The sequence below is a fragment of the Gobio gobio genome, assembly GCF_949357685.1.
Source record: "Gobio gobio genome assembly, chromosome: 16".
NCBI lineage: Eukaryota > Metazoa > Chordata > Actinopteri > Cypriniformes > Gobionidae > Gobio > Gobio gobio.
The window spans coordinates 3,741,704-3,766,274 of NC_137109.1; the positions used below are offsets into that span (position 1 = coordinate 3,741,704).

Genomic DNA, 24,571 nt, shown 5'->3' on the forward strand with positions numbered 1-24,571 from the left:
ATAGCCAGTTCACAGAGGTTCAGATTGATTGACGGCCGTGTGTTAAACAGGCTCTTCGGGCGGCGTTTAATCTGCCTGCGTCCGCCAGTGACGCTGAAGCCAGAGAGCGCTGGCAGGACGCTCATCTGAACCCTGACCCCAGAGACTTCAACATGGTGGACCTGAAGTTCAAAGAGGAGGTCAATCAGGTCAACAACAACATCAACAAGGTGCACATTAATAACCAGTGTTCATTTTGACAGCATATTTTGATTTAGTTTTAGTCATAGTCTTTTGACTAAAATGCCATTTCGTTTTAGTCATATTTTAGTCACCTGAATTGTTTTAGTCTAGTTTTAGTCATAAGATTTTAAATCTACAGTAGTTTTAGTCTCCCTAAAATCTAATGAGTTTAGTTCAATTGTAATACATTAAGCATTTAAGCGTTACATAACCGACTGACACTTGAACTGACATTTTGGCATAATTTTGTTTTTGACATTAAAAATACACGAAAGAGCTCAATTCACTTTTTTGTTTGTTTTTAAAAACATCTCTATAGTTTTTATAACTTTGTATTTCTGTTTTAGTTAGTATATCATGTTAAGCTAAAGCTTCAAATAAGTTTGTTTATTTATTTTTTTAATTTTATAATTTCAAGTAATGAAGATTGTTTTAATGGTTTTAGTGAACTATTATAACCCTGATACTTTATTGAATATGTGTCTAATACTGGTCTTTCCTCCTGACTATGAATTAAATGGGGATTAAATTAAAACAGTTTATTGTGTAACCAAAAACGAATATATAATGCGTGACTTTTAATTATAAACAAGCTGGAAATACACCGGGACTCTTATTTTGAAATGTCTGCGCCTCTATTGCAGTTGCAGGAGCTCATTCAAGTTCAGGAGATCAAATCTGCATTGTTACAACCGTCTAAAACACATACTATATAAACATGGTAAAGTGAACAGTGTGATTATTCATCAGCATTAGTTGATAAACACTGGTCTGGCATAAATGTGTGTTATTGATTGAGCCGCTCTGGAGCTGGATTGGGGATGAGCCGTGTTTTCCAGAGGTTAGATCAGCATCTGTGACACAGGTCATCAGTTCTGACCCCATCTCTTCCCTAATCCTCCCTCACTAACATTTCTCTCGCTTTTATTTGTTGACGAAAATCACAGTTGATTTTCCTCATAGTTTTTGTCATCCAACACTAGTTTTTATTTAGTTATCGTCTCGTTTTCGTCAGTGAAAAAAGGTTGTTGACGAAAATTATGCATCAACGAAATGAACAATGTTAATAACACACCGCTCGTGTGGTAATGTCCTCTATGTACTCTCGCTTTGGTCTTATTTAACGGGTTTCCTGTCATGTGATGTGTTGTCAGGTGTGCATGCCGCTGGGTCTCCATCGCTCCTTCCCAGAAAACAACCTCCAGCTGATGGTGCAGTCCGGAGCCAAGGGCTCCACTGTTAACACTATGCAGGTGAAGTGTCTGAACACAGCAGCTTCTTCATTCCTGAGCATCTTTAGACAGTCCTAAACAACCACCAGTATAAACCATATCAATCAAAACCATTTCAAGTCTCTGCAGATTGCTTGTTTGATCTCTGATTGGCGTTGAGGTTAGAGCAGATGTCATTCATGGGATCGTCCTGTGTATGTGCAGATCTCCTGTTTACTGGGTCAGATTGAGCTGGAGGGCCGCCGGCCGCCACTGATGCCTTCTGGGAAGTCCCTGCCCTGCTTTCAGCCCTATGAACCACAGCCGCGCTCTGGAGGATTCGTGACGGGCAGGTTCTTGACGGGGATCAAACCTCAAGTACGTCCAAACTGGATTGTGAATGCACTGGGGCTGCGTTTCCCAAAAGCATTGTAAGCCAATGGTCTCTGCGATCAACTTAGGCTTATGATGCTTTTGGGAAACACAGCCCAGTTTTGTTAATGGTCACAGTTGCTCTAAAGGGTTTGTTCAACATCCTTAAAGGATTAGTTCACTTTTAAATAAACTTTTGCTGATCATTTACTCTCCCCCATGTCATCCAAGATGTCCATGTCTTTCTTTCTGCAGTCGAAAAGAAATGAAGGTTTTTGATGAAAACATTCCAGGATTGTTCTCCATATAATGGACTTCAATGGGCTCCAAACGGTTCAAATGACAGTTTCAGTGCAGCTTCAAAGGGCTTTAAACGACACCAGATGATGAATAAGGGTCTGATCTAGACAAACCATCAGTTTCTGAGAGAAACCCAGCAGTATTTATGCTATTATTTTACCTCTTATCAGATGAACATGATCGTCTCTGAGCTCCGCCATAACTTCCGCTGAGTGAGGTCAAAATACGACCGTGATCATAGATGTATACGTAGATGCCTCATTAGTGCTTGGACGGATCAGTAGAATGAGGCGTCTATGATTGATACATCTATGATCACGGTCGTATTTTGACCTCACTTAGCGGAAGTTATGGCGGAGCTCAGAGATGATCATGTTCATCTGATAAGAGGTAAAATAATAGCATAAATACTGCTGGGTTTCTCTCAGAAACTGATGGTTTGTCTAGATCAGACCCTTATTCATCATCTGGTGTCGTTTAAAGCCCTTTGAAGCTGCACTGAAACTGTCATTTGAACCGTTTGGGGCCCATTGAAGTCCATTACATGGAGAACAATCCTGGAATGTTTTTATCAAAAATCTTAATTTCTTTTCGACTGCAGAAGGAAAGACATGGACATCTTGGATGACATGGGGGAGAGTAAATTATCAGCAAAAGTTTATTTAAAAGTGAACTAATCCTTTAACCCTAATTAGGGGCCAAGTACCAAAGGTTCCTGGCCAATGGGAGTCTATGGCAGCCCTATGAGCGGTGCATATGAAAATAATGAAAATTGGCACACTTGTAGTGGTTGTATTGAATTGTAATCTGACCAACTCCATAGCGCCACCACCAGTTCAAATATTCACTATTCAAATGGTTATAACTTTTGAAACCTTTGATGGATAAAATGTACTAGATTATAAAAATGTTGCCCTATTCTTACCAAAATTGGCTCAGATGATCACTGGACCGAGCCACACAGGAATGACTGAACAGAATTTGTATATATCTTTTTGTTTAAAAGTTATTGAATGATATTGCCCCAAAATTTGATTCAATGCTGTATCAGCCAAACTTTGATCTGTTGAAATGAAACTCGGTACGGGTACATGTGAAATTTTGGGACGGCACCATCTACAGGTCATGAGATCCCCAAAAAATTGCTATTTTTGTCCATAACTTTTGAAGTGTTTGTCAGAAAATCATGATTTTGGGTCATCACGAATCCGGGAATACCGATTTTGCCAGGATCGGAAATTTGGCATAAATTGCGAATTTATCTTTTGAACAATTTGACAAATCTGCACAAAATTTGGTAGGGATCACGGACAGCATGTCCTGAAGTTACCTGAGACGTTTGAACACAGCGCCACCTAGTGTTCCAGAGATGCACGTTTTTTTATAATCTTATAACTTTTGAAAACATTTGTTTTGTCATTATATTGGTTTATGCCGATTCCAACGATATCTTATTTGTCATTTTCCATCAGTTTGCTTGTAAAAAATGTGTTACTCTTACAAATCTTGTCCAAAATTGGCTCAGATGATCTTTGCACCAAGACGAACAGAACTGACTAAGGCCATAAGCTACATTAAATCTTGTTTTTAGACTGATAGTCACTGTGTAAATGTAAGTGCAGTCTTTCTTTGTATTTTCAGGAGTTCTTTTTCCATTGCATGGCTGGCCGTGAAGGTCTCGTGGACACTGCTGTCAAAACCAGTCGATCAGGTTATCTGCAGAGGTAGATCTGGCTCTGACTGAGCTTCTGTTCTGGTCATCATACACTGCTCTGTCAGGAGATATGAACTGGTGGTGTGTTTCAGGTGTGTGATCAAGCATCTGGAAGGTCTGGTGGTCCAGTATGATCTGACTGTGCGGGACAGTGATGGAAGTGTGGTCCAGTTTCTTTACGGAGAAGATGGGCTAGACGTCCCCAAGACCCAGTTCCTGCAGCCGCGGCAGTTCCATTTCATCAAAGACAACTACGAGGTGACTTCGTGGACGTGTTTCTGCTCATACACTGAAGGAAGGCAACGTTTAACAGTTTACATGATGCTTTATTTTCTAGGTTATCAGAAAGTCCAAGTGCTTGGATGAAGTCCTGGCTAAAATGGACCCACAGGCCACGTTTAATCACTTTAAAGCCATTAAGAGATGGAAAGCCAAACATGGGTGTGTTTCCCCCAGAGGCGGTGCCTTCCTGCTCTACTCGCAGAAGAAACTGAGCAAGTTAAAGTCTCACATCGAGGGCCTGGAGCTGGTCAATGGGAGGGAGGCAGCCTCTCTGCAGGTACTGAAGACGTTTCGTTTACCATGGCGTCCTGTGACGTAGTTTCTCCTCTATTGTGCCGTATATCTGAGCGAAACGCTTCTCAAACAAGAACAAATGTAGGGCGGGGCTTGAGTGTGTCTGTGGGGAATTGATTGGATGGTGGTGGTTTGCTATTGGTGGATCTCGTGTGAGTGACAGGTGGCTTCATCAGAGAACAGATGAAGTTATTCTGACACAAGATTTCTAATTATTTGGGGGGGCTCGTCGCCCTCCGTGTCTACGGTGGCCTGCTGGTGCCCTCATGAGCGTGAGGTTTCTTGTGTTTAGCTCATGGAGAGGTGGAGAGCTCTGGAGGATTCTGGCCGGAGGAGGTATTTGAAGAAGACGTTTGGCTGTCCGGACCCGTGTCTGTCGGTGTACCGGCCGGACATCTGCTTCGGCTCGGTGTCTGAGACATTCGACTCCATTGTTGAGACCTACCTGGACCAGTTCAACATCAAGCAGGAGTTTCAGACGTCTTCAGAAAGCGTCGACGCGGATCGGTAAGAACATCAGACATTATTATATCTGGAATAAAGGGCCATTTCTAGACTTCTAGGACAGTGGTTGTGTAGTAAAGCATGCTACTATTGCCTTGATTACTGTTATCTGTAACTCCACAGGCTATTAGACGTTTATCATTTTTATGGTTTAAAAATAGCCTACCCTAGCAAAAAAAAGAGCCTAATATAAATTTTGAGCATTATTAAAGACCAGTAAACACTCAGTAATTTAAAAATAACAAATTAGCAGTTGCACAAATAAATACAACTGAACAAAGATGATTGAAATAAACATTTCAGGTACAGAAACTGTAATTAAATGTAAAATAACTGCACTTTATTGATCAAATATAGGCTATACATTACAAATATCAGTCCTTCCAGAAAAATGCGGCTTTTTTTTGTGATTGTTGCGGGCAAAAATCCTTGATTATGCGGTACGTTTTCTTAAAAAATGCAATGAAAAATGCGGGATATTTATGCAATTTTATGCGATAAAATTGCGGGAACTTGCAAAAACTGCAGTTTGATGAGAAAGAGAAAAAAAGCACTACATCACAGAAAGTGCTGGAATATTTAAGTTCTCATCTTGTTTTATTGAAGACCTTAATAATGGCTCAAATTTACAAAACATTTAGTCAATCAAGTTCTGTAGCTTTACAAAAGGAATATGCTACAACTTCTGAAAAAATTAATAAATAACTTCCTGTTTTACAGATGTCGCTATACAAAACAGACAGTTGAGTGCTTCCAATGCACAAAGTGCAATCTCTTAAAGGGTTAGTGTGTGTGTGCAAAAAAAACTAAATAACGACTTATATAGTGATGACTGATTTCAAAACACAGCATCATGATGCTATGAATCATCGAGTCGATTCATGACTCGGATCGCGTGTCAAACTGCTGAAATACGTGACTTTGGCGATCCAACCCGCTGAATCGACTCATTGATTCATAACGCTTCAAACCGCTGAATCAACTCATTGATTCATAACGCTTCAAACCGCTGAATCGACTCATTGATTCATAATGCTTCAAAGCTTCATATGCTGTGTTTTGAAATCAGTCAGCACACAGGGAAACTGCTTTGCTCTTTTGCTGTTATTTTTGTTGGCCAATGGGAGTTTGTGCTTCATCATGGTTTCAGCGATATCTATGGTTTCTCCACGGGGTTTGAAGCTTTTCGATGACGTTCGCGTCGGGTAATCACGTCACTTCAAAACGTTCCCATGGCAATAGGCGGAAATGGCGGCTCTTGTGTGAAGTAAACGAAATTTTTTCAACTTTCTGCTAATATATATGACTTTTTTTGCAACGAAAATGCGGGGATTATGAAATCATGATAGCCCCGCATATTTTGGACGCGGAAATAGTTAATTTATGCGGCGAAAGTGCGGCGTATTTGAAAAAATGCGGCCCCCGCATGAATATGCGGACTTTGTCTGATTATGCGTTAAATCACGCGATCGCATAATCGCGTTTTTCTGGAGGGACTGAAATATAGTTAAAAGTGATTCTGTCTAGAACAGCAAATAAATGTTCTTGTCTTTTATTGTTTGATTAATGTTATCATAGAGACGGCATCAAGAAAATCTGCCTTCAACGACATAACCGACTGTGTTTACGAGAGTATTTTGATATTTTTGTGTGTATTTGTCCATTCGCATGTGCAAAAAGACGAGGAAGAACTCATTATCGCACACCATTCATTCACCATGAGAAGCCGTTCTGTGCTCGTGGTGTGTGTGTGTGTGCAGCACAGAAAACAGTGCGCGTCTTTTGTTGTTTGATTAACATTATCATAGAGACGGCATCAAGACAATCTGCCGTCAGTGACTTAACTGACTGTGGGTTTTTTTAGTGCTGGGAATAGTTCTTTTTTTTTTACTAATTACTTGCATTGTTTTCTGTAATTAAGTGTGATTAATCGCATTTTCATGTAATTAATCGTGATTAATCGCATAAATTTCTGTAAATAATTGCAGTTTATTTAATCAATCGCGATTAATCACATTGTTTTCCGTAATTAATCACGATTAAACGCATTATTTTCTGTAATTAATCACGATTAAACGCATTGATTTCTGTAATTAATCGCAAGTTTTTAATATTTTGATATTGTAATAATTTCAGTTACTCTCCAATTTAATGTAGAAACAATTTAAAGACAGCATATTTTACATGTGTGTTGTCATGTTTTTATGAATGAAGGCCAGTATCACTGACACTAATGTCTCTATGAAACATTAATGATAGATTCAACATTACAGTATAACTGAAAGCTGCCAATTTCAACGTTTATTAGGCTTTAAAAAAACTACTTTTGTTCTTAAAACAATTTTTACATAACACCATTATAATAAATGTTATTTTTACCCATGGCCTTCCCTGTTAGACATATACAGAAATGTAATAGTTATCAAACACCTTTCTTAACTGCATAAATAATAAATGAAATCTAGATTAATCATCATTAAAGCTGTTCCCTTTGTTCTTTGATGAACATTAATGACATTAAAGGGACAGTTCACCCAAAAATTAAAATTCTGTCATCATTTACTCACCCTCAAATTGTTCCAAACCTGTAAGGGTTTCTTTGTTCTGCTGAACACAAAAGATGACATTTTAAATAACTTTTGTGACAAAGCAGAGAGAGCAACCATTGACTAACATAGTAGGGAAAAAATATGCTGCGTTAACTGCGTACATTTTTTTTAATGTGTTAAACTGAAAACATTAATCATCCGCGTTAACGTGTTAATTTGCCCAGCACTAGTTAGTTTTTTTTTGTTTTTTTGTGTGTGTGTATTTGTCCATTGCGTGCTGTGCAAAAAGACGAGGAAGAGAACTCATTCACTATGAGAAGCCGTTCTGTGCGCACGTGTGTGTGTGTGTGTGTGTGTGTGTGTGTCTGCAGTTTAAAAATCACAATAAAATACGTACACAGAAGCTGAATCGAAATGCGCGTTTCTTATAAGATCACCGGTTCTCGATACGCAACCCTAATCATTGTGTGTGTGTGTGTGTGTGTGTGTGTGTGTGTGTGTGTGTGTGTGTGTGTGTGTGTGTGTGTGTGTGTGTGTGTGTGTGTGTGTGTGTGTGTGTGTGTGTGTGTGTGTGTGTGTGTGTGTGTGTGTGTGTGTGTGTGTGTGTGTGTGTGTGTGTGTGTGTGTGTGTGTGTGTGTGTGTGTGTGTGTGTGTGTGTGTGTGTGTGTGTGTGTGTGTGTGTGTGTGTGTGTGTGTGTGTGTGTGGCCAGAATGAGGCACCTCCTGCAGCTGAAGTGGCAGCGGGCTCTGTGTGACCCTGGAGAGGCCGTGGGTCTGCTGGCGGCTCAGAGTATCGGCGAGCCCTCCACACAAATGACCCTCAACACCTTCCACTTCGCCGGCAGGGGAGAGATGAACGTCACCCTGGGCATCCCGAGGTCAGACCTCACGTCACACCATCCTCCAGGAGAAAACCAGCTGTCATTATGATCTCTCACCGTGAACTCCTCTTCCACAGATTAAGAGAAATCCTCATGATCGCCAGCTCCAAGATCAAAACCCCCATGATGAGCATTCCCGTTCTGCCCGGCAAGAAAGCCTTGAAGCGCGCCAAGACCCTGCGGAAGAAGATCACACGCGTGTGCCTATCAGAGGTAGATCTCCTTCACGGTCATGTATGTTCACATGTGCCACCTTTTGAAGGAAGTCCTCATTTGCTCTTGCTCTTCACAGGTGCTTCACAAGGTGGATGTGGTCGAGACGTTCCGCATGGCGAGTAAACAAGGCCAGAAATCACGAGTCTTCAAACTCACGTTCCACTTCCTGCCGCCGGAGCTGTACCAGCAAGACAAGCTGCTGACCCCCAGCGAGATCCTGCACTTCATGGAGCAGAGGTGGGCTCACTTCCTGCCAGGGTTCATTTCGTTGACGAATCATTTTCGTCATAATTTTCATCAACAAACATTTTTCACTTGACGAAAACGAGACGATAACTAAATAAAAACTAGTGTTGGACGCCAAAAACTATGAGGAAAATCAACTGTGATTTTCGTCAACAAATAAAAGCGAGAGAAATGTTAGTGAGGGAGGATTAGGGCAGAGATGGGGTCAGAACTGATGATCTGTGTCACAGATGCTGATCTAACCTCTGGAAAACACGGCTCATCCCCAATCCAGCTCCAGAGCGGCTCAATCAATAACACACATTTATGCCAGACCAGTGTTTATCAACTAATGCTGATGAATAATGACACTGTTCACTTTACCATGTTTATATAGTAATGTGTTTTAGACGGTTGTAACAATGCAGATTTGATCTCCTGAACTTGAATGAGCTCCTGCAACTGCAATAGAGGAGCAGACATTTCAAAATAAGAGTCCTGGTGTATTTCCAACTTGTTTATAATTAAAAGTGACGCATTATATATTCGCTTTTGGTTACACAATAAACTGTGTTTAATTTAATCCCCATTTAATTCATAGTCAGGAGGAAAGACCAGTATTAGACACATATTCAATAAAGTATCAGGGTTATAATAGTTCACTAAAACCATTAAAACAATCTTCATTCCCACTCGTCCTGGAAAACCTGGAAAATTGATGACAAATTTTCCAGACCTGGAAAACACATGGAAAATTAGAGACAATGTAAAATGTCCTGGAAAATCTTGTTGTTGTCTGGGAAAATTCTTTAAAAAAAAAAGTTATTTCTTTAGTTGAGTATAAAGAGTTTATCGCTGGCCCAAACGATCAGCGCTAGTTGCAGAAAGCACATGTTCAGGAAAAAGAGTTTGATACGTGTGAGTAGTATTTGAATAATGATGTTTAGTCTTGTGTTGCCACTTGCAGCCGTTAGCTAATGCTAATGCTATAACTGCTCAAATGTATGCAGTGAATGTTAACTCGTGAGCTGCTACCTAATCACATCATTTTGATATAAAGTCACATTTGTGTGTTATAAAGTCAGAATTGCAAGATATAGTCAGAATTGCGTGATATAAACTCGCAAGTCTTTTCTTCACAGTTGACTTTTTTGTGCAGTTGCGAGTTTATATCTTGCACTTCTGACTTCTTTTCTCAGAATTGTGAGATCTAAACTGCAATTGCAAGTTATAAAGTCAAATTCTGAGGAAAAAAGAATTGCAACAATTTTTGCGTTTATATCACAAATATGTAAACTCGCAATTGCGAGAAAGTCAGAATAGCGAGATAAAAAGTCACAATTACCTTTTCTTATTCTGTGGTGTAAACAAGCTTCCATAGTCATAATGTATGATGAAGAGCTCATGTTGAAAAATGCTGGATTGTTAAGTAATGGTAATAAACAGTACGGCTTTTAAAGACTTAGAAAGCAATATTTGGCATGATCCTTGTCTTTTATTCCCGCCGTAGTAAAATTGAAAATGTCCTGGAAAAGTACTGGAAAATGGCTGCTGAAAAAGAGTGGGAACCCTGTAAATAAATGTTAACTGAAATTAAACAAACTTATTTGAAGCTTTAGCTTAACCTGATATGGCCTACTGACTAAAACAAATAAAAAGTTATAAAAACTATATAGATGTTTTTAAAAAACAAACAAAAAAGTGAATTGAGCTCTTTCGTGTATTTTAATGTCAAAAACAAAATGATGTTAAAATGTCAGTTCAAGTGACAGTCGGTTATGTAACGCTTAAATGCTTAATGTATTACAATTGAACTAAACTTATTAGATTTTAGGAGAATAAATCTACTGTAGATTTAAAATCTTATGATATTTAGTCGACTAAAACTAAATCAAAATATGCTGTCACAATGAACAGTGCTTCCTGCCGTCTCACTGCAGATGATCTCCCAGGCGTCTCACGGGCTTGTTTGTCCTCTACAGATTCTTCCGGCTGTTTTTGGAGGCCATTAAGAAGCTGAGCACGAAACTGGCGGCGATCGCTGTGGTGGACACGCGCAGGGCCACGGCGAGCGATGCGGATGCAGGCGGCGAGGCCAGACAGGTACAGGTCACACCTGACCCACACACACACACACGTGCTGCGGTCGCTCATCACGGGGTCATGACCTCAGCATGCCTGCTTCTCCACAGGGCGAGGGCGGCGAGGATGCGGAGGAAAACCTGATTGTGGATGACGTGGCGAATGAAGGGGATGCGGATGCCACAGATTCCAGGAGGAAAGATAAGCAAGAGGAGGAGGTGCGAGATATCAGTGTTTCTGGACTGCCTGGTTTCTTCCGGGACTGTAGGGCTGTACGATTAATCGAAAAATAACCGAAACCGACATTCAGAACCTCTAACCAACGTATTTTTCCCATGTGGGTTATTTGGGTTTTCACGTGACTCCGCGCCGTCAGTCACATCAAGTGCAGTTTACAGACTCAGAGAGATGCAGGAGCAGTTATCTGTGCTTATAGATGCCCAGAATCACTATAGTAGCTGCATGTTTTACACAGTTTGTACAGGTCAGTTAATTGCTGTTCTTATAGCCTACGCGCTGACACACACAGACGGCGCGCGCAAGCCACGAAGCCGCTTTCACTTTCGTGCTCATAAAGTTTGTCAAGTAAATGTGTTTAAAGGCTTGCCAGTCTCAACATTTAAAGCGATTGTGAACTATTCAAAAACAATAATACGGAAAGCGTTCAGTGCTCAGCTTCTTTCAGTGACACAGAGCCGAGCCGTGTCGCGTCTCTGAAAACGCGCGCGCCCTGAAGGCAGATCTTTCACCTGCGTCCTCACAAAGCTTTGTCATTTGTATGTGGTCTAAGACCTTCCAGTTTGAACATTAAAGCGAGTTTCGGCCATCAGATGTGTTATGTTGAACTAATGCCTGATATATTGTGACAAACGAACACTCAGACAGAAGCTGTGACTAAAGTGAAGTCACTAAAGTAGCTCAGAAACTCAACCGTTATAGGCATACATTTTAATACCTTTGCAGTAAGTACAAACCACAGCTTCATAATGAATAGAGACGGTATGAGTAATTCACACACACACACACACACACACACACACACACACACACACACACACACACACACACACACACACTCACTCTCTCATGAATGCATTCTAATAAATGTAATGTAGGCCTACTGTGTTAGTGTATCTGTATCTGATGTACAACAAGCAGAAATCTGCCCTATAGACAATAACTGCTGAAAGTCAATCGTTTCCTTCAAGTATTTTAAAATCACAAAGAAATGCACTTTCATTAGGAAAAAAAAATCCACCTTTAATAGTAGAAAATATTTACAGTACAAACCTTATCAGTGAACTTACTGAAAAACTTTATGAGGGCAAAAAAAACAAAAACAAAAAGCAAAATAATCGTTCATTAATCGTAATCGAGGTTTTTTATTTTTGGCCAAATGGTTACAGCCCTACCAACACGTCACATCTGTGTGTGTGTGTGACCCTCAGGTGGACTATGAGAGCGAGGAGGGTGAGGAGGCCGGGGATCCGGAGCCGGAGGGCGTGGCCGAGGACGGACAGGAAGAGGCGGGGCCTCAGGAGGTCTCTGAGGAAGGGTCCAGAGAGAGTCCGGACAGCTCCGAGCAGCCTCAGACATCTTCCCAGGAGACCCTGAGGATCAACAGCGTGCTTCAGCTGAGCTCCGCCGTGGAGGAATACAAATACGACACCAGTGACGGGCTGTGGTGTGAGGTGTGTACGGGTGATGGCTTGAGCTAGAGACACACGGAAACCATTAGAAACACTCGAGGTCAGCTTGACAAAGCCAGGTCTGAAAGTGTCAAATAACTAAGCAATTACAAAGCAATTGATTGGTTTTGTTTAACTCTGAAAACATTTTTCGAGGTGTGTTGTGGTAAAAATAGCTATGGGTAGAGCCAGTTGATTGCCGAGTGCAACCATTCTACGTCATCAACCTAGAACGATATCAAAATGGTATAATGGATTTTTTAAATAACGTGGATCTTTCATGGGTTTTCTACTACATATTTCAGTAAGAGACATCCTTTATGTTATATTAAGCCATACAAGTCTTGACACCATGGGATCCCTTTAAAGGTTTTACCCTGAGAAGGTTTTCTTTAACACGTTGCTAACATGAATTGGCAAATTTTATCACATTGGTAACATCATTTATCACTTTGCTAGCATTAATTAGCATGTTGCTAACATGTTTTGGCGCATTGCTAGAATGAATTAGCATGTTGGTAGCATGTTTGAGATCACTGCTAGCATTAATTAGCATGTTTTAACACTTCTAGCATTAATCAGCATGTTGCTAGCATGTTTTAACATGTTGGTAGCATGTCTGAGATCACTGCTAGCATTAATTAGCATGGTGGTAGCATGTTTGAAATCACTGCTAGCATGGATTAGACACTGCTAACATTAATCAGCATGTTGCTTCCATGTTTTAACATGAATTAGCATGTTGGTAGCATGTTTGAACTCACTGCTAGCATGAATTAGCATGTTGGTAGCATGTTTGAGATCACTGCTAGCATGAATTAGCATGTTGGTAGCATGTTTTTAGATCACTGCTAGCATTAATTAGCATGTTGTAAGCATGTTTTAACACTTAGCCAACATTACTTGGCATGTTTCAGCATTCTGCTAACATGAATTAGCATTTTTGTTAGCTTGTATAGCGCATTTCTAGCGTGAATTAACATGTTTGAGCACATTGGTAACATCTATTAGCATTTGCTAGCACTTTGCTAATATAAATTAACATTTTGCCAGCATGATTTATCAGGTTTTAACACTTTGCTAATATGTATTAACATCTTGTGAGCATTTCTAGCACCTTGTTAACATTAATTAGCATTAGCTAGCTGTTTCATTACATTTCTAGCATGATTTAACACTTTTAGGAAATTAACATTTTGCTAGCATTAATTAGCCAGTTTTAACACTTTGTTGCCATTACTTGGCATGTTTCAGCATTCTTCTAACATGAATTAGCATTTTGCTAGCATGTTTTAGCGCATTTCTAGCATGAATTAGCATGTTTGCGCACATTGTTAACATCTATTATCGTTTGCTAGCTCTTTGCTAACATACATTAACATTTTGCTAACAGGATTTAGCAGGTTTGAACACTTTGCTAATATGTATTAGCTTTTTGCAAGCATTTCTAGCACATTGTTAACATTAATTAGCATTAGCTTGCTGTTTTATCACATTTCTAGCATGAGTTAACACTTTGCTTGCATTAATAACATGTTGTTAGCATTGTTTACACTTTGTTAGCATTACTTGACATTTTTCAGCATGCTAACATTAATTAGCATGTTTTGTTAGCATGTTTTAGCACATTTCTAGCATGAATTAACATGTTTGAGCACATTGGTAACATCTCTTAGCATTTGCTAGCACTTTGATAATATAAATTAACATTTTGCTAGCATTATTTATCAGGTTTTTTACACTTTGCTATTTGACATTGCTATTTAACACTTTGACATTATTAAGCTTTTGTTAGCTGTTTTATCACATTTCTAGCATGATTTAACACTTTAAGAAATTAGCATTTTGCTAGCATGAATTAGCCAGTTTTAACACTTTGCTACCATTAATAACATGTTGTTAGCATTATTTAACACTTTGCTAATATGAATCAGCATTTTGTTAGCATTTTTAACACATTACTAACATGAAATAGCATGTTTGCTAACATGTTTAACCTGTTGCTAGCATCAATTGCTTGCATCAATTTAGCCATATTGATAACATGATTGATCATTTTGCTGGCATCTTTTAACACTGCTAACATTAATTAGCATTTGCTAGCTGTTTTACCACATTTCTAGCATGATTTAACACATTGTTAACAAATTAACGTTTTTCTAGCATGAATAGCATTTTGTTAGCATTTTTTACACTTTGCTAACATTACTTGGCATTTTTCAGCATGCTGCTAACATGAACTGGCATTTTGCTAGCATGTTTTAGTGCGTAGCAATGTGTTCAAACATGCTAATTCACGCTAGAAATGCGTTAAAACATGCTAGCAAAATGCTAATTAATGTAGCAGAATGCTGAAAAATGTTAACAACAGGTTAAAATTGTTAGCAACATGCTAATTCGTGTTAGTAAAGGGATAACAATTATAACAAAATGCTACTTCATATTAGCAAAGTGTTAAGTAATGCTAACAACATGTTATTAATGCAAGCAATGTGTTCAAACATGCTAATTCATGCTAGAAATGCGTTAAAACATACTAGCAAAATGCTAATTCATGTAGCAGAATGCTGAAAAATGTTAACAACAGGTTAAAATTGTTAGCAACATGCTAATTCATGTTAGTAAAGGGATAACAATTCTAACAAAATGCTAATTCATATTAGCAAAGTGTTAAATAATGTTAACAACATGTTATTAATGCAAGCAAAGTGTTAAAACTGGATAATTCATGCTGGCAAAATGAGCATTTGCTAAAAAAAAATTTAACATACATTAACATTTTACTAGCATTAATTAGCAGGTTTGAACACTTTGCTAATATGCATTATCATTTTGCAAGCATTTCTACCACATTGTTAACATTAATAAGCATTAGCTAGCTGTTTTATCACATTTCTAGCATGATTTAACACTTTAAGAAATTTACATTTTGCTAGCATGAATTAGCCAGTTTTAATACTTGGCTAACATTACTTGGCATGTTTCAGCATGCTGCTAACATGAATTAGCATGTTTTAACGCATTTCTAGCATGAATTGGCATGTTTGAACACATTGCTAACTTCAATTAGCATTTTCTAGCATGTTTAACCACATTGTTCACATGATTTAATACTTTGATAACATAAATTCACATTTTGCTGGCATGAATTGGCTAGTTTTATCACTTTGTTAGCATGTTTTAACCCTTTGCTTACATGAATGATAATTTTGCTAACATGTTTTAGACTCATATTTGTCGTGAATGTCAGTGTTTGTATGGGTGTGTTGAGAATGCCCTGTGCTTGTGTTTCTCAGCTGACCCTGGTCCTGCCCGTCACTAAAGTGCACTTTGACCTCACGTCAGTGGTGGTGAAGCAGGCTCAGAGCGCCGTCATCATGGAGACCAAGGGGATCTCGCGCTGCCTGCTGAACGAGGCCACCACGAGGCAGGGCCACAAAGAGCTGGTGCTCAACACTGAGGGCATCAACATGCAGGAGATGTTCAACCACGGCGACGTGAGTCCAATTAAAACAATTTGGTTGTCCGGATTTTTTTTGTAAATATAATCTATTCTGAAGCAATATTCTCACCAGTGTTCAATCAGCTTTGACATATTTAAAAATGCATATTTGTGATATTTTTACCTTTTTATAAAGGGCATTTGTCCATAATCGTATTAAATATAGGATATGCTTCAGCTTTCATTTTATATTTTTAGATTTTATATATAAATTAAATTAGAATAAGACACTATAGGGCAGTTACCAATCAAATTAAATCATTTACACTGAAAAATGAACTGCATTAAATAATGTTATGAGATTATTTTAAATATTTTTGAATATACAAATAAGAAATGTTGGAAAGATGAAACTAAACCACCAGTAGGTGGCAGCAGGTGACCGTCTGAGTGAGCGAGTCATTGAGTCGATTCAGTGAAACGGCTGATTCATTCCTGAATTTGGTGGTCTTTTACGAATAGGCAGTGTTGGGCACGGTACTTTAAAAAAGTAATTAGTTATAGTTACTAGTTACTTCTTACAAATAGTAACTGAGTTACATCATTATAAAAGTAACTAATTACCAAGGAAAGTAATTACTGCGTTACTTTTTTTTCCTTCAAATGTTCAAATATGTCAAATAACTTGGATGCCCCCAATATTAAATATGTTAAATGAATGAATTGGACATTATCAGTAAACCTACTATAGTGTAAATATTGTGTAAATATTATCAGTAAACCTACTATAGTGTAAATATTATCAGTAAACTTACTATAGTGTAAATATTGTGTAAATATTATCAGTAGACCTACTATAGTGTAAATATTGTGTAAATATTATCAGTAAACCTACTATAGTGTAAATATTGACCTACTATAGTGTAAATATTGTGTAAATATTATCAGTAAACCTACTATAGTGTAAATATTGTGTAAATATTATCAGTAGACTTACTATAGTGTAAATATTGTGTAAATATTATCAGTAGACCTACTATAGTGTAAATATTGTGTAAATATTATCAGTAAACCTACTATAGTGTAAATATTGTGTAAATATTATCAGTAGACCTACTATAGTGTAAATATTGTGTAAATATTATCAGTAGGCCTACTATAGTGTAAATATTGTGTAAATATTATCAGTAGACTTACTATAGTGTAAATATTGTGTAAATATTATCAGTAGACCTACTATAGTGTAAATATTGTGTAAATATTATCAGTAAACCTACTATAGTGTAAATATTGTGTAAATATTATCAGTAGACCTACTATAGTGTAAATATTGTGTAAATATTATCAGTAGGCCTACTATAGTGTAAATATTGTGTAAATATTATCAGTAGGCCTACTATAGTGTATATATTGTGTAAATATTATCAGTAGGCCTACGATAGTGTAAATATTGTGTAAATATTATCAGTAGACCTACTATAGTGTAAATATTGTGTAAATATTATCAGTAGGCCTACTATAGTGTAAATACTGTGTAAATATTATCAGTAGACCTACTATAGTGTAAATATTGTGTAAATATTATCAGTAGACCTACTATAGTGTAAATATTGTGTAAATATTATCAGTAGACCTACTATAGTGTAAATATTGTGTAAATATTATCAGTAAACCTACTATAGTGTAAATATTGTGTAAATATTATCAGTAGACCTACTATAGTGTAAATATTGTGTAAATATTATCAGTAAACCTACTATAGTGTAAATACTGTGTACATATTATCAGTAGACCTACTATAGTGTAAATATTGTGTAAATATTATCAGTAGGCCTACGATAGTGTAAATATTGTGTAAATATTATCAGTAGGCCTACTATAGTGTAAATACTGTGTAAATATTATCAGTAAACCTACTATAGTGTAAATATTGTGTAAATATTATCAGTAGGCCTACTATAGTGTAAATACTGTGTAAATATTATCAGTAGACCTACTATAGTGTAAATATTGTGTAAATATTATCAGTAAACCTACTATAGTGTAAATATTGTGTAAATATTATCAGTAAACCTACTATAGTGTAAATATTATCAGTAAACCTACTATAGTGTAAATATTATCAGTAGACCTACTATAGTGTAAATATTGTGTAAATATTATCAGTAAACCTACTATAGTGTAAATATTGTGTAAATATTATCAGTAGACCTACTATAGTGTAAATATTGTGTAAATATTATCAGTAGACCTACTATAGTGTAAATATTGTGTAAATATTATCAGTAAACCTACTATAGTGTAAATATTGTGTAAATATTATCAGTAGACCTACTATAGTGTAAATATTGTGTAAATATTATCAGTAAACCTACTATAGTGTAAATACTGTGTAAATATTATCAGTAGACCTACTATAGTGTAAATATTGTGTAAATATTATCAGTAGGCCTACGATAGTGTAAATATTGTGTAAATATTATCAGTAGGCCTACTATAGTGTAAATACTGTGTAAATATTATCAGTAAACCTACTATAGTGTAAATATTGTGTAAATATTATCAGTAGGCCTACTATAGTGTAAATACTGTGTAAATATTATCAGTAGACCTACTATAGTGTAAATATTGTGTAAATATTATCAGTAAACCTACTATAGTGTAAATATTGTGTAAATATTATCAGTAAACCTACTATAGTGTAAATATTATCAGTAAACCTACTATAGTGTAAATATTATCAGTAGACCTACTATAGTGTAAATATTGTGTAAATATTATCAGTAAACCTACTATAGTGTAAATATTGTGTAAATATTATCAGTAGACCTACTATAGTGTAAATATTGTGTAAATATTATCAGTAGACCTACTATAGTGTAAATATTGTGTAAATATTATCAGTAAACCTACTATAGTGTAAATGTTGTGTAAATATTATCAGTAGACCTACTATAGTGTAAATATTGTGTAAATATTATCAGTAGGCCTACTATAGTGTAAATATTGTGTAAATATTATCAGTAAACCTACTATAGTGTAAATATTGTGTAAATATTATCAGTAGGCCTACTATAGTGTAAATACTGTGTAAATATTATCAGTAAACCTACTATAGTGTAAATATTGTGTAAATATTATCAGTAAACCTACTATAGTGTAAATGTTGTGTAAATATTATCAGTAGACCTACTATAGTGTAAATATTGTGTAAATATTATCAGTAGGCCTACTATAGTGTAAATATTGTGTAAATATTATCAGTAAACCTACTATAGTGTAAATATTGTGTAAATATTATCAGTAGGCCTACTATAGTGTAAATATTGTGTAAATATTATCAGTAGGCCTACGATAGTGTAAATATTGTGTAAATATTATCAGTAGACCTACTATAGTGTAAATATGGTGTAAATATTATCAGTAGGCCTACTATAGTGTAAATACTGTGTAAATATTATCAGTAAACCTACTATAGTGTAAATATTGTGTAAATATTATCAGTAGACCTACTATAGTTTAAATATTGTGTAAATATTATCAGTAGGCCTACTATAGTGTAAATACTGTGTAAATATTATCAGTAAACCTTCTATAGTGTAAATATTGTGTAAATATTATCAGTAGACCTACTATAGTGTAAATACTGTGTAAATATTATCAGTAGACCTACTATAGTGTAAATATTGTGTAAATATTATCAGTAGGCCTACGATAGTGTAAATATTGTGTAAATATTATCAGTAGGCCTACTATAGTGTAAATACTGTGTAAATATTATCAGTAAACCTACTGTAGTGTAAATATTGTGTAAATATTATCAGTAGGCCTACTATAGTGTAAATACTGTGTAAATATTATCAGTAGACCTACTATAGTGTAAATATTGTGTAAATATTATCAGTAAACCTACTATAGTGTAAATATTGTGTAAATATTATCAGTAGACCTACTATAGTGTAAATATTGTGTAAATATTATCAGTAGGCCTACTATAGTGTAAATATTGTGTAAATATTATCAGTAGACCTACTATAGTGTAAATATTGTGTAAATATTATCAGTAGACCTACTATAGTGTAAATATTGTGTAAATATTATCAGTAAACCTACTATAGTGTAAATGTTGTGTAAATATTATCAGTAGACCTACTATAGTGTAAATATTGTGTAAATATTATCAGTAGGCCTACTATAGTGTAAATATTGTGTAAATATTATCAGTAAACCTACTATAGTGTAAATATTGTGTAAATATTATCAGTAGGCCTACTATAGTGTAAATATTTTGTAAATATTATCAGTAGGCCTACGATAGTGTAAATATTGTGTAAATATTATCAGTAGACCTACTATAGTGTAAATATTGTGTAAATATTATCAGTAGGCCTACTATAGTGTAAATACTGTGTAAATATTATCAGTAAACCTACTATAGTGTAAATATTGTGTAAATATTATCAGTAGGCCTACTATAGTGTAAATACTGTGTAAATATTATCAGTAGACCTACTATAGTGTAAATATTGTGTAAATATTATCAGTAGGCCTACGATAGTGTAAATATTGTGTAAATATTTTCAGTAGGCCTACTATAGTGTAAATACTGTGTAAATATTATCAGTAAACCTACTATAGTGTAAATATTGTGTAAATATTATCAGTAGGCCTACTATAGTGTAAATACTGTGTAAATATTATCAGTAGACCTACTATAGTGTAAATATTGTGTAAATATTATCAGTAAACCTACTATAGTGTAAATATTGTGTAAATATTATCAGTAGGCCTACGATAGTGTAAATATTGTGTAAATATTATCAGTAGGCCTACTATAGTGTAAATATTGTGTAAATATTATCAGTAAATCTACTATAGTGTAAATATTGTGTAAAAATTATCAGTAGGCCTACTATAGTGTAAATATTGTGTAACTATTATCAGTAGACCTACTATAGTGTAAATATTGTGTAAATATTATCAGTAGGCCTACTATAGTGTAAATATTGTGTAAATATTATCAGTAAACCTACTATAGTGTAAATATTGTGTAAATATTATCAGTAAACCTACTATAGTGTAAATATTGTGTTAATATTATCAGTAGACCTACTATAGTGTAAATATTATCAGTAGACCTACTATAGTGTAAATATTGTGTTAATATTATCAGTAGACCTACTATAGTGTAAATATTGTGTTAATATTATCAGTAGACCTATTATAGTGTAAATATTATCAGTTAACCTACTATAGTGTAAATATTGTGTAAATATTATCAGTAGACCTACTATAGTGTAAATATTGTGTAAATATTATCAGTAAACCTACTATAGTGTAAATATTGTGTAAATATTATCAGTAAACCTACTATAGTGTAAATATTATCAGTAGACCTACTATAGTGTAAATATTGTGTAAATATTATCAGTAGACCTACTATAGTGTAAATATTGTGTAAATATTATCAGTAGGCCTACTATATTGTAAATACTGTGTAAATATTATCAGTAGACCTACTATTGTGTAAATACTGTGTAAATATTATCAGTAGACCTACTATAGTGTAAATATTGTGTAAATATTATCAGTAGACCTACTATAGTGTAAATATTGTGTAAATATTATCAGTAGACCTACTATAGTGTAAATATTGTGTAAATATTATCAGTAGACCTACTATAGTGTAAATATTGTGTAAATATTATCAGTAGACCTACTATAGTGTAAATATTGTGTAAATATTATCAGTAGACCTACTATAGTGTAAATATTGTGTAAATATTATCAGTAGGCCTACTATAGTGTAAATATTGTGTAAATATTATCAGTAGACCTACTATAGTGTAAATATTGTGTTAATATTATCAGTAGACCTACTATAGTGTAAATATTGTGTTAATATTATAAGTAGACCTATTATAGTGTAAATATTATCAGTTAACCTACTATAGTGTAAATATTGTGTAAATATTATCAGTAGACCTACTATAGTGTAAATATTGTGTAAATATTATCAGTAAACCTACTATAGTGTAAATATTGTGTAAATATTATCAGTAAACCTACTATAGTGTAAATATTATCAGTAGACCTACTATAGTGTAAATATTGTGTAAATATTATCAGTAGACCTACTATAGTGTAAATATTGTGTAAATATTATCAGTAGACCTACTATAGTGTAAATATTGTGTAAATATTATCAGTAGGCCTACTATAGTGTAAATACTGTGTAAATATTATCAGTAGACCTACTATTGTGTAAATACTGTGTAAATATTATCAGTAGACCTACTATAGTGTAAATATTGTGTAAATATTATCAGTAGACCTACTATAGTGTAAATATTGTGTAAATATTATCAGTAGACCTACTATAGTGTAAATATTGTGTAAATATTATCAGTAGACCTACTATAGTGTAAATATTGTGTAAATATTATCAGTAGGCCTACTATAGTGTAAATACTGTGTAAATATTATCAGTAGACCTACTATAGTGTAAATATTGTGTAAATATTATCAGTAGACCTACTATAGTGTAAATATTGTGTAAATATTATCAGTAGACCTACTATAGTGTAAATATTGTGTAAATATTATCAGTAGGCCTACTATAGTGTAAATATTGTGTAAATATTATCAGTAGACCTACTATAGTGTAAATATTGTGTAAATATTATCAGTAGACCTACTATAGTGTAAATATTGTGTAAATATTATCAGTACTATACTAGACCCTTTTCACATTTTCCGGGTTTCTCAGAGTGGAAGTCGTCATAGTTGGGTTAAATATTATAGCTGTGAATGATACATTAAATATTTTTTTGTGTGCCCATTTGCTCACATAGCAAAAGAAAAATGCCACAGTAGTGATTTCACAACTTTCAAAAAGAGGGGAAAAATAGAGTGAGATTAATAACGGCAGTGAAAAGAGAGAAATATGTAAATTTTTAACTTTTAACTGTAACTTTTTTATTGTAATTTGATGCAAAAGTAATAAAATACAAAGTATTAGTGTTATAAATGTACAAATATCAAAAAAATGAAAATACAACAAACGTTGCAGGATTCACGATATCGATGACCGTTAAAACGCGTCATCACAGTCTGTGAAGAGGGTCTATTACTGGCCACCGGCGTGGAGAGACTCTTTCTTCATGGGCATAAGTTGCACGTTACATAAACATTCTGACCTTTCACCTCAACGAGGGAAAAGTAGCGTTTATACTTAAAGTTTGTGAAAGCTACCTTTGAAGTCGTTGGACTTGCCATCGCTCTGACTCCTCCTGGTTGTGTGTGTGTGTGTGTGTGTGTGTGTGTCTTTACTGTACTGTACTGTACTCTACTGTACTGTACTCTACTGTACTGTACTGTACTCTACTGTACTGTACTCTACTCTACTGTACTCTACTGTACTGTACTCTACTGTACTCTACTGTACTGTACTCTACTCTACTGTACTCTACTCTACTGTACTGTACTGTACTCTACTGTACTGTACTCTACTCTACTCTACTCTACTCTACTGTACTGTACTGTACTCTACTGTACTGTACTCTACTCTACTGTACTCTACTGTACTGTACTCTACTGTACTCTACTGTACTGTACTCTACTGTACTGTACTGTACTCTACTGTACTGTACTGTACTCTACTGTACTGTACTCTACTGTACTCTACTCTACTCTACTGTACTGTACTGTACTCTACTGTACTGACCGCATTCCCTTCTAGACCCTGGACCTGAAGCGGCTGTACTCAAACGAGATCCACGCCATGGCTAACACGTACGGCATCGAGGTGGCGCTGAGGGTCATCGAGAAGGAGATCAAAGATGTGTTCGCCGTCTACGGTAATGAGGCGTCCTGTGTGTGTGTGTGTGTGTGTGTGTGTGTGTGTGTGTGTGTGTGTGTGTGTGTGTGTGTGTGTGTGTCTGCAAAGCTGACCGCTGTCTCTCCTCACAGGGATCGAGGTGGACCCGCGCCATCTCTCTCTGGTGGCCGAGTACATGTGCTTTGAGGGCGTGTACAAGCCTCTGAACCGCTTCGCCATCCGGTCCAACAGCTCGCCGCTGCAGCAGATGACCTTTGAGACCAGCTACAAGTTCCTGAAGGACGCCACCATGCTAGGTACAGGCGCCGCTGCTCTCTTCCTGAGTTTATACTGTTTCAGCCCATTGACCCGTATGGTGGAAAGTTATGAACTTTGGCTGATTTTGACTCATAGAGGACAGGCTGAAGATTCGCTCAATCCCTCTAGCGCCACCAACTGTCCAAAGTTGCACTTACATTTATGCTAATAAGCCGTAAGGATTAGAAACTAAATTTTCCCGCACAAAATCCTACTTTTTCTAACTCATCCGACATCCGCTCTTCACGAAAATCGAATCAGATCATCTTCAGACCGTGCTGGTAAAAAAAAGTTATCAAAAGTAGGGATGGGTCGCGATTTTCGAATATTTGATTAGTTGATTTAATGATAGAATATCGAATAGTTTGTGCAATTATCGTCCTCAAAAAAATCCCCATGTTTTCGGCGCTGATGCGGTGCTGATGCGGCGCTGATGTGGCGCTGATGTGGC

The 24,571-nt window shown here is 36.0% G+C and overlaps 1 protein-coding gene across 1 annotated transcript in view; it reads left to right on the plus strand.

Moving 5' to 3' along the window:
• polr1a (RNA polymerase I subunit A) overlaps window positions 1-24,571 on the plus strand; it is a 62,664-nt gene that overhangs the window by 33,089 nt on the left and 5,004 nt on the right. Inside the window, exons 18-33 of the mRNA XM_079838933.1 lie at window positions 51-209; window positions 1,377-1,475; window positions 1,659-1,811; window positions 3,747-3,829; window positions 3,912-4,077; window positions 4,157-4,378; window positions 4,688-4,902; window positions 8,160-8,327; window positions 8,408-8,543; window positions 8,623-8,783; window positions 10,754-10,874; window positions 10,964-11,071; window positions 12,302-12,544; window positions 15,838-16,038; window positions 23,725-23,842; window positions 23,955-24,119. Coding sequence (XP_079695059.1) covers window positions 51-209; window positions 1,377-1,475; window positions 1,659-1,811; window positions 3,747-3,829; window positions 3,912-4,077; window positions 4,157-4,378; window positions 4,688-4,902; window positions 8,160-8,327; window positions 8,408-8,543; window positions 8,623-8,783; window positions 10,754-10,874; window positions 10,964-11,071; window positions 12,302-12,544; window positions 15,838-16,038; window positions 23,725-23,842; window positions 23,955-24,119 — 2,518 coding nt within the window. The remainder of the gene's footprint in view (window positions 1-50; window positions 210-1,376; window positions 1,476-1,658; window positions 1,812-3,746; window positions 3,830-3,911; window positions 4,078-4,156; window positions 4,379-4,687; window positions 4,903-8,159; window positions 8,328-8,407; window positions 8,544-8,622; window positions 8,784-10,753; window positions 10,875-10,963; window positions 11,072-12,301; window positions 12,545-15,837; window positions 16,039-23,724; window positions 23,843-23,954; window positions 24,120-24,571) is intronic.